Source organism: Pristiophorus japonicus, chromosome 3 (genome assembly GCF_044704955.1).
Source record: "Pristiophorus japonicus isolate sPriJap1 chromosome 3, sPriJap1.hap1, whole genome shotgun sequence".
NCBI classification, from domain to species: Eukaryota; Metazoa; Chordata; class Chondrichthyes; family Pristiophoridae; genus Pristiophorus; species Pristiophorus japonicus.
In genome coordinates, this window is record NC_091979.1 from 78,749,431 (window position 1) to 78,765,689 (window position 16,259).

General features: G+C 44.2%; 1 protein-coding gene across 1 annotated transcript in view; it reads left to right on the forward strand.

Annotated features, from left to right (window-relative positions):
- Positions 1-16,259, forward strand: part of LOC139257543 (extended synaptotagmin-3-like) — a 184,863-nt gene that overhangs the window by 57,506 nt on the left and 111,098 nt on the right. Inside the window, exons 2-3 of the mRNA XM_070874517.1 lie at positions 2,187-2,228; positions 6,323-6,457. Coding sequence (XP_070730618.1) covers positions 2,187-2,228; positions 6,323-6,457 — 177 coding nt within the window. The remainder of the gene's footprint in view (positions 1-2,186; positions 2,229-6,322; positions 6,458-16,259) is intronic.

Here is a 16,259-nt window from a genome sequence, read left to right on the forward strand (position 1 = left end):
AATGGGTCCTTTTCAGAATGGCAGGCAGTGACTAGTGGAGTGCCACAGCAACCCCAGCTCTTTACAATTTACACTAATGATTTAGATGAAGGAATTGAATGTAATATCTCCAAGTTTGCAGATGACACTAAACTGGGTGGCGGTGTGAGCTGTGAGGTGGACGCTAAAAGGCTGCAGGGTGACTTGGACAGGTTAGGTGAGTGGGCAAATGCATGGCAGATGCAATATCTGGCGGCAGATTGGGAAAGGGGGAGGTGCAACAAGACCTGGATGTCATGGTTCATCAGTCATTGAAAGTTGGCATGCAGGTACAGCAGGCGGTGAAGAAGGTAAATGGTATGTTGGCCTTCATAGCTAGGGGATTTGAGTATAGGAGCAGGGAGGTCTTACTGCAGTTGTACAGGGCCTTGGTGAGGCCTCACCTGGAATATTGTGTTCAGTTTTGGTCTCCTAATCTGAGAAAGGACATTCTTGCTATTGAGGGAGTGCAGCAAAGGTTCACCAGACTGATTCCCGGGATGGCGGGACTGACATATGAGGAGAGATTGGATCAACTGGGCCTTTATACACTGGAGTTTAGAAGGATGAGAGGGCATCTCATAGAAACTTACAAGATCCTGATGGGACTGGACAAGTTAGATGTGGGAAGAATGTTCCTGATGATGGGGAAGTCCAGAACCGGGGACACAGTCTTAGGATAAGGGGTAGGCCATTTAGGACTGAGTTGAGGAGAAACTTCTTCATTCAGAGAGTTGTTAACCTGTGGAATTCCCTACCGCAGAGAGTTGTTGATGCCAGTTCATTGGATATATTCAAGAGGGAGTTAGATATGGCCCTTACGGCTAAAGGGATCAAGGGATATGGAGAGAAAGCAGGAAAGGGGTTCTGAGGTGAATGATCAGCCATGATCTTATTGAATGGTGGTGCAGGCTCGCAGGGCTGAATGGCCTACTCCTGCACCTATTTTCTCTGTTTCTATGTCTCTGCTGCTCCTGTTCCATTATTCTGCAGTGCAGGATTATTCACATCGGAAAGGCCATTGGAACTGAATTTCGGATACTCTGAGACTGATAGCACTTTGGTTAAGTCTAATGCAGATCCCAACAAATTTTTTTTTTAAAAACAGCAAAGAAAATTGCTGTCAACCTCCAGTAATCCCACTTACATTGATATCAGGTGACAAATGGGTCATGGTGTGCATAAATTTCTCGGCATAAATCTACGACAAGACATTATTCTCATAAATCCAGGAAACTCATGTGAGCTGTTCTTTTACATGGGGGTGGAACTATGTAAATAAGTGACAGAGGGTTTCAGTGTAAGTATCTTGGAAGCAGTGCAAATGATCAAGGAAATTCACATGTAACGATGTTAAAGTGTAAAACCGCATAAATCAGTTATATGCAAATTTCCTCAAAAAAGATGCCCCCACCACCACTCTTGCACCATAGTTGCACCAAAACTTTCCAGGAAATTCTGGGCCACTGTTTTTATCCACCATACTTTTTAGGTATTGAGAAAGTGCACTAGCTGAACACACGTTCTCTGTGCTAGTTATACATTTGTATTGGTTCCTGAAAAATGGCCAGCCTCTTTTGATTAATTGCAGGTAAATAAATTAACAGGGAAAGAGGAAAAAAAATCCATAACCGTGATTATAATTGGCCAGTGACACGAAGTGTGATTGGGTGCATTGCTTCAAGTATATGCAAAACAGAAGAACACCATTGTGCATGATTGAAGGAATTCTTGTCTAAAATGTAGCGTGACAGGCAAGTGCTATTGGGAAGAAGGTAGGTGTAACCATGAAGATTTAATTTGGTCAAATATGCAGAAATTTTAATCACCAATAAATATGTCTCCGGGCTACACTAGCCAGTTTTATTAATGGCATGAGCATTGGTATTAATAGAATGGTGAAAGACTTACTATGAAAAGACAGTTCAGTTATGTGGGGATGCAGTCTTGGCTCGACAAAAGAAAGATCAAAGTATGAATATGGATAGTGTGGAGAGAGAAGCTGGGAGAAATTGGGGAGAGTGAGCGGAGAAGAATCTGGGCACAGTTGCTGATGGAATATCTCCAAAATACATTTCAAAGTTGATTGTATAATGTATTCTACCCACAGAATGTCCATATTTCTCTGAAAGTTTCAGCTATTTATATTAACTTTTTTTAAATTTCAGGTTCACTTTCCAGATATTGAAAGAGTGGAATGGTTGAACAAGGTAAGAGAAAGCTAAGCTCTGAAAATGATATCTAAAACAAGACTGAGACTTTCAGACAATTGTTTACAATGTTCTTTTGTGTGTCCTATTCAAGATCTGAAATCTGCAATGCTATTTCACTCCGATTTTAAGATTATGCCCCTTTGTTTTGAATCTGCCCATTAGAGAAAATAGTTTCTCGGTGTATACCTGATTGAATCCCTTTATCATTATAAATAGCTCAATTAGACTTTCTCTGTAATGATGCATGTTGATACACAGCATTACTGTGCCAAGTTTCACTGATTTCTTGATTGATCCAAAATTTGAAACTATTGATAATGTTCATCGGAGACAACTCTATGGTACAATTTATTGAGCAATTTATACTAAGAGCCAATTTCAAAATTTCAAACCTACCTGAATTCCCTTCAAGCCAGCTTTACATACTTTCTTCACCTCCACATTAATTTCACAATCTCCTATGTAGCTGAAAAAGAAACAACATTTGATATGAAACTCTCATGTGTCAAATCCATGCCTTTTGAGTTCACAGCCCCAACGATTTGCCGAACCATCGGAACCAGTTATCTGGTTCTCTCATTTCCAGACAGTTATGCTGAGTTTTGCAAAAAGATCTTCCATTTTCCCAAAGAAATTAGAATTTGTTTTCATCACATTCTCCTGCAAAACTGCTTTAAAATTTATAATCTCGGCTGACTTTCCCAGAGAGAGCAAGTAGTTGGCAGAACACACCATAAGAACTCTGGAGAGAAGTATAGAAACATAGAAACATAGAAAATAGGTGCAGGAGTAGGCCATTCGGCCCTTCGAGCCTGCACCATCATTCAATGAGTTCATGGCTGAACATGCAACTTCAGTACCCCATTCCTGCTTTCTCGCCATACCCCTTGATCCCCCTAGTAGTACGGACTACATCTAACTCCTTTTTTGAATATACTTAGTGAATTGGCCTCGACAACTTTCTGTGGTGGAAAATTCCACAGGTTCACCACTCTCTGGGTGAAGAAGTTTCTCCTCATCTCGGTCCTAAATGGCTTAACCCTTATCCTTAGACTGTGACCCTTGGTTCTGGACTTCCCCAACATTGGGAACATTCTTCCTGCATCCAACCTATCTAAACCCGTCAGAATTTTAAACGTTTCTATGAGATCCCCTCTCATTCTTCTGAACTCCAGTGAATACAAGCCCAGTTGATCCAGTCTTTCTTGATAGGTCAGTCCCACCATCCCAGGAATCAGTCTGGTGAACCTTCGCTGCACTCCCTCAATAACAAGAATGTCCTTCCTCAAGTTAGGAGACCAAAACTGTACACAATACTCCAGGTGTGGCCTCACCAAGGCCCTGTACAACTGTAGCAACACCTCCCTGTCCCTGTACTCAAATCCCCTTACTATGAAGGCCAACATGCCATTTGCTTTCTTAACCGCCTGCTGTACCTGCATGCCAACCTTCAATGACTGATGTACCATGACACCCAGGTCTCTTTGCACCTCTCCTTTTCCTAATCTGTCACCATTCAGATAATAGTCTGTCTCTCTGTTTTTACCACCAAAGTAGATAACCTCACATTTATCCACATTATACTTCATCTGCCATGCATTTGCCCACTCACCTAACCTATCCAAGTCACTCTGCAGCCTCATAGCATCCTCCTCGCAGCTCACACTGCCACCCAACTTAGTGTCATCCGCAAATTTGGAGATACTACATTTAATCCCCTCGTCTAAATCATTAATGTACAGTGTAAACAGCTGAGGCCCCAGCACAGAACCTTGCGGTACCCCACTAGTCACTGCCTGCCATTCTGAAAAGTACCCATTTACTCCTACTCTTTGCTTCCTGTCTGACAACCAGTTCTCAATCCATGTCAGCACACTACCCCAGTCCCATGTGCTTTAACTTTGCATATTAATCTCTTGTGTGGGACCTTGTCGAAAGCCTTCTGAAAGTCCAAATACACCACATCAACTGGTTCTCCCTTGTCCACTCTAATGGAAACATCCTCAAAAAATTCCAGAAGATTTGTCAAGCATGATTTCCCTTTCACAAATCCATGCTGACTTGGACCTATCATGTCACCGCTTTCCAAATGCGCTGCTGTGACATCCTTAATAATTGAATCCATGATTCCATCATTCCATCATTTACCTCTAGACTCGACTATTCTAACACATTCCTGACCAGCCACCCATCTTCCATCCTCTATAAACCTAAGCTCATCTGAAACTCGTATCCTAATTCACACCAAGCCCCCTTCACTCATCCTCCTTGTGCTCGCTGACCTCCATTGGCTCCCAGTCTGGCAGTGCCTCGATTTTAAAATTCTCCTCCTTGTTTCCAAACCCCTCCATGGTCTCACCCCTCCCTCTCTCCGTAACCTCCCCCAGTCTTACAACCGCCTGATATCTGCGCTCCCCCAATTCTGGCTTCTTGCACATGCCCAGTTTTAATCACTCCAGCATTGGTGGCCATGTCTTTAACTGCCGAGCCTAAGCTCTGGAATTCCCTCTCTAAACCTCTTTGCCTCTCTACTTCTCTTTCCTTCTTTAAGACATTTCTTAAAACCTATCTTCATTTGCTTGTGTAGTTCGATGTCACATTTTGTTTGATAACGTTCCTGTGAAGCACCTTGGGATGTTTTACTATGTTAAAGATGTTATATAAATGCAATTTGTTGTTGGTGTGAATTGATGTCAGAAACCTCAATTTTTTATCGCAAATGACAATTCAACTTTGTTTAATCCTTCCTGGTCTGCCAACATAAGTAAAGTTATTTTATTGATATCTCATTCTTGAATGCAAGTTTGCATTACCTCCCATGTTTAATTTCTGACCTTTTGTATTACACTTCTCGTCATAATTTTCTGATGCTTTGTTTTCTCTTTCATTCTTTCATCCGGCCCTCTTCTTCCTCCTTTGTTTGCAAGGTCATATTCATTAAATTAAAAATGGTTCTTGTAACTTCTAAGTAGAATTGATGAGGATTAAGGCTACTACAGAGATGAAAGGCCAATTGTGGCTTTCATTTGGTTTACTAAATGATATACTTGCTGTGGAAAATATGTTGCTGAAATTCACTGTTTACAGTTTTACTTGTACATCAGTCATGTATTTGTACAATAGAATCATGTGATTCGATGGTACAGTTCTCTGATGCAGTCATGTAATGAACTTAAATTGGTAGACACAACATGAGTACTCAAAATTCCAATTCGTGCAATTAAGAGAAAGGGCCAAGGGCCTGGAAATTGGCCCATGCAATGTCTGTTTTCAGGTGCTACCCGGCCTACTAAAGCCCTAAAATGGCAGGCAGGAAGCGTGCGCACGGAAGTGCCGCAACTACCAGATTAGATAAGGACAAATGAGAGGCATCCCTTAACAACGCCTGAATTATGGGTTAGGCCGTTTGCATATGCAAATAAGGGGCTGAGCGCCTGCTTGAGGTCCCAGCTCCAACATTAGTTTGCACTGAGGCAACCTGCGCCATCACGGGCTGCACTGAGAAACCAGACCTACCGACCCCGTATTAGACGACCTGATTGCCACAGAGATTCCCTCTTTCTGACCCAGGCCCCTGTCCTTCCCCGGTCTCCCTTTCACCCCCTGGCCTATATCTACCTAAACTTCCTTCACCAGAGGGTTCCTCCAAGCACAACGGCTTTGTGTTAATGAGGTCCGAGGCTTCTTGGACCTCTCTATTATTCCGCCAACAATGGGTGCTTCTGAATTTTTACGCCAAGATGTTTCCCACCAAGAAAAGACGTGGCAGAAAGTCAATCCGTGTCACTCATCTTCAAAGCTGCTAACTCCCAGCGGTGGGTAGGAAGCTCCTGTGACTACATTTAATGTATTTTAAAGTAATAATTGAGGAGGTACGGGTTTTTCAAACAATTATGGATATAGAACTGGTTCGGTTGGATGGATTCATTAGAAAAGCTAATTATTTCAATATTATAAGGCTTCAATGGATTAAACTTGCATGTTCATTTGCAAAGAAATTGACTACTATACCACAATATAACAAGTAAATGGTTCTGTGTAAAACATCATCTGTGTATCTGCATTTCTAATATTTTAATTTTCTAAACTAGATTGTAAAGCAAGCTTGGCCATATTTTGGGATGTATCTGGAGAAATTATTTAAAGACAAAATTGAGCCTTCAATATGTGGATCAAATGTTTGCCTGAAAACCTTTGCATTTGCAAAACTTAATTTTGGAGAAAAGGTAAGGACATTATTCTTCACTGATTTGATTTCCCTCAAGCTGTCTGTTCATAAAATGAAACTGTTCAAGTGAGTTACATTTCTGAGTAGTCTAATTACCAGTAACATTGACCGTGGCTGCAATATAATTTTATTAGCTATGTGAGGCCCCATCTTCATTCTGACTTATCATCTAATTTTGCTCTGTGTACATGTAATGTACTTTGTTGCACTGATCTCCTGCGGTTTGTAATGAGAAAGCGGCAAGAGATTAAAAATGAAAGCCAAATAAAATGAGTTTACTTTAGGTTAATTATACTGATTTCTGCAGACTAATAAGTTTCCTGTCAAATCCACTGACAGTCCACTAGTAGTCCCATGTCTCTGGCATTTTATGACTTTTTGGTAGTTGGTTTGGATGGGCCTTTATAAAAGATGCAAACATTTGTAAAAGGTTTTGCTTTCTAAATATTGGAACAACTTGGAGCAGAGATTCTGTTTAACTTCATGAAATTATAATGACAGCTCTTATTAATGCTGCATGTTGAAATCCAAATGTTTTATTCAGCTTCATAAATTCTATTTTTTCTCATGGTTGTTTTCAAATTAATCTTTGATAATTGCTTTGTTAAATCTATCTGGAACTGTTAAGGGTGATGGTGACTTTGACAGCCACTGGCAAAGTATGCCCCCTGGTCCAGCAGCATAGATCAGCAAGAGCCTGATGCAATGCTCCTCGGATATATCCCAGAAACTGACTCTTGGGCTATAGACACTCTGGGCTTGGTAAGACCTTTCCCGAGCAGCTCCCCCTCACCTGCGTTCTAACAGGCCCACCAGCTGCTGTTGTTGAGGCTGCTATTGCTCTTCTTCCAAAGGTGTATGGTGTGAAGAAACATCTATCCTGAGGAAAAAAATCAAGTACTAAGCATATTAGCCTGGAGTTTCCGCTAGTTTGTGCTATTTGTTTCAGCGCAATTTGCCCAAAGTCTGCCAAAACAGCGCAAAAGATTGTGGAATTTCAAGCACAAATTGAGATTCCGTGATCTTTTGCGCTAGAAACATCACGCTAGAAGCTGGCTCCTCCCACAAAACTGGCCATGCCCCCCAGATCGAATTAATCACCATGGAGAGTTTCCACTGATTGCGGTGTGTTTGTGGGCATTCAAGAAGGCTCTTAAAATTAAATTTTTTTTAGGCGCAAGGACACTAATAGGCACGTTTTAAAAGCTTTTTAATTTTTTTTCATTTGCTGATAACTGTATCCCAATATAACTAGCAAATGGGTCTGTATAAAACAGAAAATACTGAAAATACTCAGCAGGTTAGGCAGCATCTGTGGAGCAAGAAACCATTAACATTTCAAGTTGGTGAGCTTTCTTCATTCTGTATAGTTTTTTGAAGTTATTTTCAGTTATTTAAAATCGGGTTACTAACTGGTCTAGATACTCTGATTAAAAATGCTTATTTTTTTGTGCTGCTGAAGCCCTCATCCATGCCTTTTGTTACCTCTCGACTTGACTATTCCAACGCACACCTGGCTGGCCTCCCACATGCTATCCTATGTAAACTAGAGGTGATTCAAAACTCGGCTGCCTGTGTCCTAACTCACTCCAAGTCCTGCTCACCCATCACTCCTGTGCTCACTGACCTATATTGGCTCCCGGTTAAGCAACGCCACAATTTCAAAATTCTCTTCCTTGTTTACAAATTCTTCCGTGCACTCACCCCTCCCTATCTCTCTCATCTCCTTCAGCCTCACAACCCCCCCCCATAATGTCTGCACTCCTCTAATTCTGCCCTCTTGAGCATCCCTAATTATGATCGCTCAATTATGGTGGCTGTGCCTTCTGTTGCCTAGGTCCTAAGCTTTTGGAATTCCCTGCCTAAACCTCTCCGCCTCTCTACCTCTCTTTCCTCCAAGATGCTCCTTAAAACCTACCTCTTTGACCAAGCTTTTGGTCACCTGCCCAAATTTCTCCTTATGTGGTATGGTGTCAAATTTTTTTGTCTCATAATACTCCTGTGAAGCGCCTTGGGACGTTTCATTACGTTAAAGGTGCTATATAAATACAAGTTGTTGTTGTTGTTGTTGTTGATAAACCCAGTTTCAGTTGTATTACACAAACTGCACAAGTAACCATTCTTAAATATATCGAGGAATCTTTTTTAAAGCAAACATTTTTTTTTAAATGACATTCTATTGCGCTGGCTCGTAGCAGTTTTGACGTTTGGCGAGTTGCAAAAGAGTTTGAGTGGAAACGTGAGAAAAAAAATCATCTCAAAACTAGCGCAATTTTAGGCACAATTTGCACCCAGAACGCCAATTGCACCCAAAGCGGAAACTCCAGGACTTTGTTTGTAATTAATTACAAATTAAATTTATATTTTTACCTTTTTCAAATTCAGCATTATTTTTGTTGAAACCATAACAAATACTCCTTAATTTTCCTTCACTGAACTCATAAAACTATTTTAAAATATTTTAATTATCCTGAACAGATAAATTTAAATTCAAATGGCAACATAATTTGACTAAGCAAAAGCACAGTCTAACATTCAGAGGTTCCTAAATTACTGTTTGGAGTTTCAACTTAGTAACTTCCTCCAAGAGACACCTTTTCGAGGCAGGCTGAATTTGGCAGTTTTCTTAAAAATAATCAAGATTTCCTAAATCAATAATTTGTGGTGAAATGCCTTAATTAAAGTCCAGCACAAGCCATCTTAATTATTTTTTAACTCAATTGATTTTTCAGTTTTAATTATATTGCTTGTGATAGTGTTTAAGCTGCTTTAGGTGGCTAATTGCTAATGTACAGCAGGATGATTCTATATTTTAAAAGTCTTCCTCGAGGACCTATCCATTGCATCTCATCCATTGAATCATGCCCTCAGAGATGAGGGTAGATGCTGAATTACAGACTTGAAACTGGCACATCAAGGGTCAATTTCGTGAACCAACGTCCCGTGGCCAAAGTCTGCCTGAAAGATGTCTGATCCGATATTGGGTCGGGCCATTTATCAGCACCCGTGCTGGACGTATAAAACTGGCGTTGAGCGCTATACATATATAAATAAGATGCCTAACGCCTATTTTAGGCCCCCTTTGTAAATTTGGATAGTGATGAGTAGAGCAGGAGACGGGCCTGCAGCGCTCAGGATTCTTCAGCCGCCGCTGTGGCCTAATATTCATTTTCTTAAAATGAGTGAGCTGTCTGTCACGCCTGCCAGCTGCTCACCCAAATTATTTTAATGAGGCCCAATTTCGGGTTGGGGTGCACAGTGCCCATTTCAGGTTCGAAAACAGGCCTAAAGGAAAATCCAGCCCCTTTTGCGTCAACTATGACTGGCTCAAATAACTACATTAATCGTGCAGATTGATTTGTATTTAGTCAGTGGGATATTTGACCTATCAAGAGCCAGTTCCATTTACTAGATAACAACTTGCATTTAGAAAAAAAACATCACAAGGCACTTAAAGAAAAGTGGGAAAAGCTATCCATTATTTTGGTGACTTCCTCACCTCCCCCTCCCCCCCAAAAAGCTACCATTCTTGAGCCAGCAAGTACTACAAACAATCTTTTCTGACTTCTTCGGTGGCCACACAATTATACACACTTTTTAAAAAAATTTTTAATTTTTTTTTTATCGAATTTATGACCTGAAAAAAAACACTGGTTAGTAATTCACACTTTACTCATCGAATTCCATGTCTTGTTGGAAATTCATCCATTGTGTTTTGTTCCCAAAATGTACCCTTCTTCATGGGCTTAGAGCTGGAGTTTTGCTGCTTTCCTGAAGTTTACTTTGACCTTCTCTCCCAGTATTTTGTGGACCATTGTGTAAATGACAGTTCAGTTCCCCTCCTCTTGCCTTCTCCTTGCAAGAGACGTGATGACTATACTATAATTGCGCTAGCTCCTCTCTCTCCCTCCCTCTCTCTCCCTCTCTCTCTCTCTCTCTCTCTCTCTCTCTCTCTCTCTCTCTCTCTCTCTCTCTCTCTCTTTTGACATGTTTCTTCAGCAGCTCTGTTCTGCACAACCTCTCGCCCACCCTGCCATCACTCCTCATTAACTTTTGGCTGCTTCTTGCCCCGTGCCCCCCAGGCCTCTTACCTGTCATTCTCTGCCGTTCCACCTTCATTGCACCTCTGGTGAGTACTTGTGCCACATTCCCAGGCCCGGCTGCTCTTGGACATTGTAATTGGGACCTAAGCTAATGTCCTGTAATATTTTCATCAAACACCTCAACTTCGTCCTGCCCATTTGCTGCTCCCAGCCCCATTTTGGAACTCCCATTAATCAGTTCTCCCCTTCCTCCCAGTGCTCCCATTTTCTTTGATCCTTGTAGATGCCAGAACCTTGTCAGTGCCTCCTGTTGCCCATAGCTCTGATTTGCCTGTAGGCCTTGACCAATCCTTGAGTGCTACTTCTCCCAAGTACTTCCAGGCACCAGCTCCTTCCCTGCCTCTGGTGCTCCCTGATCCTGCAACTCACCTCAAGTACTTCCATGACCAAGCTCCCCATCCCTGCGTCCGTGCTTCCAAAGCCCAACAATTCCCCTTCAAGACCCTCTTGGCCAAAAATCCACAGAACAAAATTCCACATGGTGTTCCCAGTGATCCATGCAGTCCTGTCCTCCACAATTACTCTTAAAGTCTCCCACACTCCCTCTGCCTGATCCTCCTCTCTCATGCACTAATCCCAGTCCTCGGTCATTTCTAGACCAACTCCAGCCTCTCCCACTTCTCACCTGCACATATTTAATCACCTAACATAGACAGCTTCTAGCTGACCAATTCTGGCTTGCACCTCCAACCTGGTATTTGTTGCCTCCTATTCAAAAAAAAAAGGGTTTATCATGGACTGGCAATAATTGTGGAACAGAGTGACAGACAACACTTTGTGCCGGCATATGTGGCAAATATTGTTGTTAAGGTGTGCCACCTCTTCTGTATTTGTTCCCAAATTGTGTGGGTCATGTAAACTGGCCACCACCGCCTAGCAGGCTTGCTTACTGTACCTTTCTGCAAGGGTCCAAGCAGCAACAAAAAGACAATCCTCTGGGCACACACTTTATGCAGCATCATCTTTGCTTTGCCAGCTAGCAAACATTGGTTTGAGTGCTGTGCTATGTTCAGAGAGATTTAGGTGTCCTCTTACAGGAAACACAGAGTTACCAAGCAGGTACAGCAAATGATTAAGAAGGCAAATGGCATGTTGGCCTTTATTGCAAGGGGGCTGGAGAACAAGAGTAAGGAAGTCTTGCTACATTTGTACAGGATTTTGGTGAGACCACTCCTAGAGCATAGTTTTGGTCTACTTATCTAAGGAAGAAGATACTTGCCTTAGAGGCAGTGCAACAAAGGTTCAATGGAATGATTCCTGAGTTCAGAGGGTTGTCCTATGAGGAGAGATTGAGTAGATTGGGCCTATACTCTGGAGTTTGGAAGAATGTGAGGTGATCTTATTGAAACATATAAGATTCTGAGGGGGATTGACAGGGTAGATGCTGAGGTTGTTTCCCCTGGCTGGAGAGTCCAGAATTAGGAGGCTTAATCTATGACTGAGATGAGGAGAAAATTCTTCACTCAAAGGGTTGTGCTTCTTTGGAATTCTCTACCCCGAAATGTTATGGATGCTGAGTTGTTGAGTATAGTCAAGGCTGTTATTGTGTTCCTAACACAGATGAGACTGCACACAGGGAGGTTAAAGTAACAGTGACCTCAGTCTTTATTAAGACACTCCAGAGTGAGGAACAGGCCTGAGGGGCTGGATTACATACAGTGCTCCCAAGGGATGCTGGGATCCCTTGGGACTTCAGGGGATGCGCTCCTTGATGGCGGAACATGGGAGTGCATGCTTTACAGATACACAACATCACTACCCCCGCAAAGTCAAAGTGAAAATTATTTACAAGGTGAGGCGGTCGGGAGCCTTTCTTTCCCTGGTGGACCGCCTCAGTACAAATGTCTGTTCTGGTATGTTGGCTGTGCCCTCGCTGGGCTGGCGTGTTGTTGGCCCTGCAGGGCTGCTGGGTGAGCCTGGCCTTGCTGGGCTGTTGGGCGTGTTGGGTTCAATTTCCTGGTCTGGAGTGGTGTCGTTGATCCTTTGGGTGTGTGTTGTGGGCTCGAAAAAGGTGGTGTCTGCTGTGGGTTGTTCAGGGCAGTCTGTGAACCGCAGCCTCGTTTGGTCCAGGTGCTTTCTGCAAATTTGCAGATTGTCTAGTTTGACTACAAACGCCCTACTCCCTTCTTTAGCTATCACCGTGCCCGCGATCCACTTGGGACCATGTCCATAGTTTAGCACATACACAGGGTCATTCAGATCAATTTCCCGTGACACAGTGGAACGACCATCGTTTACATTTTGTTGTTGCTGCCTGCTCTCTACCTGATCATGCAGGTTGGGGTGAACCAGCGAGAGTCTGGTTTTAAGTGTCCTTTTCATGAGTAGCTCAGCCGGGGGCACCCCTGTGAGCGAGTGGGGTCTCGTGCGGTAGCTGAGCAGTACTCGGGACAGGCGGGTTTGGAGTGAGCCTTCTGTGACTCGTTTAAGGCTCTGTTTGTTTGTTTGTATTGCCCGCTCTGCCTGCCCATTGGAGGCTGGTTTAAACGGGGCCGAGGTGACCTGTTTGATCCCATTGCCGGTCATGAATTCTATAAATTCAGCACTGGTGAAACATGGCCCGTTGTCACTGACCAGTATGTCAGGCAGGCCGTGGGTGGCAAACATGGCCCTCAGGCTTTCAATGGTGGCGGTCGCAGTGCTTCCCGACATTATTTCACATTCAATCATTTTTGAAAACGCATCCACCACCACCAGGAACATTTTACCAAGGAACGGGCCCGCATAGTCGACATGGATCCTTGGCCATGGTCTAGAAGGCCAGGACCACAAACTTAATGGTGCCTCTCTGGGCACGTTGCTCAACTGAGCACACACGTGGTATTGACGTACACAGGACTCTAAGTCAGAGTCGATACCGGGCCACCACACGTGGGATCTGGCTATCGCTTTCATCATTACTATAACCAGGTGTGTGCTGTGGAGATCCAAGATGAACGTCTCCCTGCCCTTTTTGGGTAGCACTACGCGGTTACCCCACAACAGGCAGTCTGCATGAATGGACAGCTCGTCCTTTCACCGCTGGAATGGCTTGATTAGCCCTTGCATTTCAACGGGGATGCTGGCCCAGCTCTATGCAGTACACAGTTTTTTACTAGGGACAGCAGAGGATCTTGGCTGGTCCAAGTCCTAATCTGGCGGGCCGTGACAGTCATTTATCATTTTCAAATGCTTCCATGACCATCAACAAGTCTGCGGGCTGCGCCACCATCGACAAGTTTGCAGGCTGTGCCATTTCCACCCCCGTGGTGGGCAATGGTAGCCGACTGAGAGCATCCGCACAGTTCTCAGTGCCTGGCCTGATGCGGGTGGTATAGCTATACACTGATAGCGTGAGTGCCCACCTTTGTATGCGGACTGAGGCATTAGTATTTATCCCCTTGTTTTCAGTGAACAGGGATATGAGGGATTTGTGGGTTTCCAGCTCAAATTTGAGGCCAAACAGGTACTGATGCATTTTCTTTACCACTCACACACATGCTAATGCCTCTTTCTCAATCACGCTGTAGGCACTCTCGGCCTTAAACAAGCTCCTGGGGGCATAGGCGACAGGTTGCAATTTACCCACAACGTTAGCTTGTTGTAAAACACGCCCGGCTCCATACGACGACGTATCACATGCTAGCACAAGTCTTTTACACGGGTGATACAATACAACCAGCTTGTTGGAGCATAAAATGTTTCTGGCTTTCTCAAAAGCAATTACTTGTTTTTTTTCCCCATAACCAGTTCTCACCTGTACGCAATAACACATGTAGGGGCTCTAAGAGGGTGCTTAACCCCAGTAGGAAGTTACCAAAATAGTTGAGGAGTCCCAGGAACGAACGCAGCTCCGTGACGTTCTGTGGCCTGGGCGCGTTCCTGATAGCCTCTGTCTTGCCGTCTGTGGGCCGAATGCCATCCGCCACGATCTTTCTCCCCAAAACCTCCACTTCTGTTGCCATGAAGACGCATTTCGACCTCTTCAGCCGCAGCCCTACGCGACCCAGTCGCTGGAGGACCTCCTCCAGGTTTTGTCGGTGCTCGACAGTGTCCCGACCCGTGACCAATATGTCGTCCTGAAAAACCACTGTGCGTGGTACCGACTTGAGTAGCTCTCCATGTTTCTCTGGAAGATCACTGCAGCCGACCAAATTCCAAACAGGCATCTGTTGCAGATGAACAGTCCCTTGTGCGTGTTGATGCAGGTGAGGCCCTTCGAAGACTCCTCCAGCTCCTGCATCATGTAGGCCGAAGTCAGGTCAAGCTTGGTGAATGTCTTGCCTCCTGCCAGCGTCGCAAATAGGTCGTCTGCCTTAGGTAGCAGGCATTGGTCCTGTAGCGAGAAATGATTAATAGTAACTTTATAATCACTGCAAATCCTGACCGTGCCATCACTTTTGAGTACTGGAACAATCGGGCTGGCCCACTCACTGAACTGGGGAGATGAAGCCCTCGCCTTGCAGCCTGTCCAGCTCAATTTCCACACTCTTCCCTCATCATGTGAAGTACCGCTCGCGCCTTGTGGTGAATGGGTCGTGCCTCTGGGACCAAGTGGATCCGCACCTTCGGTCCCAGAAAAGTTTCCAATGCCTGGCTCAAAAAGGGAAGGAAATTTGTTAAGAACCTGGGTACATGAGGCCTCATCGACATATGATAGCGCTCGGATGTCATCCCAGTTCCAGCAGATTTTGCCCAGCCAGCTCCTTCCAAGCAGTGTGGGGCCATCGCCCGGGACAATCCAGAGTGGCAGTTCGTGCACTGTGCCCTCGTAGGTGACCTTGACCATGGTGCTGCCCAGGACAGTGATGAGCTCTTTGGTGTATGTTCTCAATTTTGTCTGGATGGGGCTCAGGGATGATCTAAGTGCCGTGTTGCACCACAGTCTCTCAAACATCTTTTTACTCATGATGGATTGGCTAGCGCCAGTGTCCAGTTCTATGGCTATGGGTAAGCCATTCAATTTTACATTTAGCATTCTAGGTGGACATTTCATTAAAAATGTGTGCACCCCGTGTACTTCAGCATCTGCCTCCTTTCTCTGAGGCTCGAAATTGCTTTGATCCACCATGGACCGATCTTCCTCTGCCATGTGGTGGTTAGCAGGTTTTGCAGAGCTTGCAGCTCGTTTGCAAGCTCATTGGAGGTGCCCCATTGTTCCACAGCTCTTGAAATCATACCCTTTGAAGCAGCATGAATAGGCTGAATGGGAACCTCCACAACGCCAACAAGGTGTGAATTGCCTTGCATTCATCGTTTGTTGCGGACTCTGAGTCACTGGGCCACCTGAGGCCTGCTGGCAGTTGCAGACTCGTGGTTTCTGCCCTGTATATTTCTGCTCGCAAACACAGTTCCAGTTAATTTATAAACATTGCTAGCACTTGTGTGCTGAGAGATTTGTTTGGTGTTATCACTGGTGGACATAAACGCCTGTGCTATCGCAATGGCCTTACTGAGCGTCGGTGTCTCTATAATCAAAAGTTTCTGTAGGATGGTCTTGTGGCCAATGCCCAGTACAAAAAAGTCTCTGAGCATCTGCTCCAGGTAACCATCAAACTCACATTATCCTGCAAGTCGCCTGAGCTTGGCGACGTAGCTCGCCACTTCCTGACCTTCAGATCGCTGGCACATGTAGAACCAATACCTCGCCATCAGCACGCTCTCCCTCGGGTGAAGATGCTCCCGAACCAGTGTACACAGCTCCTCATATGCCTTATC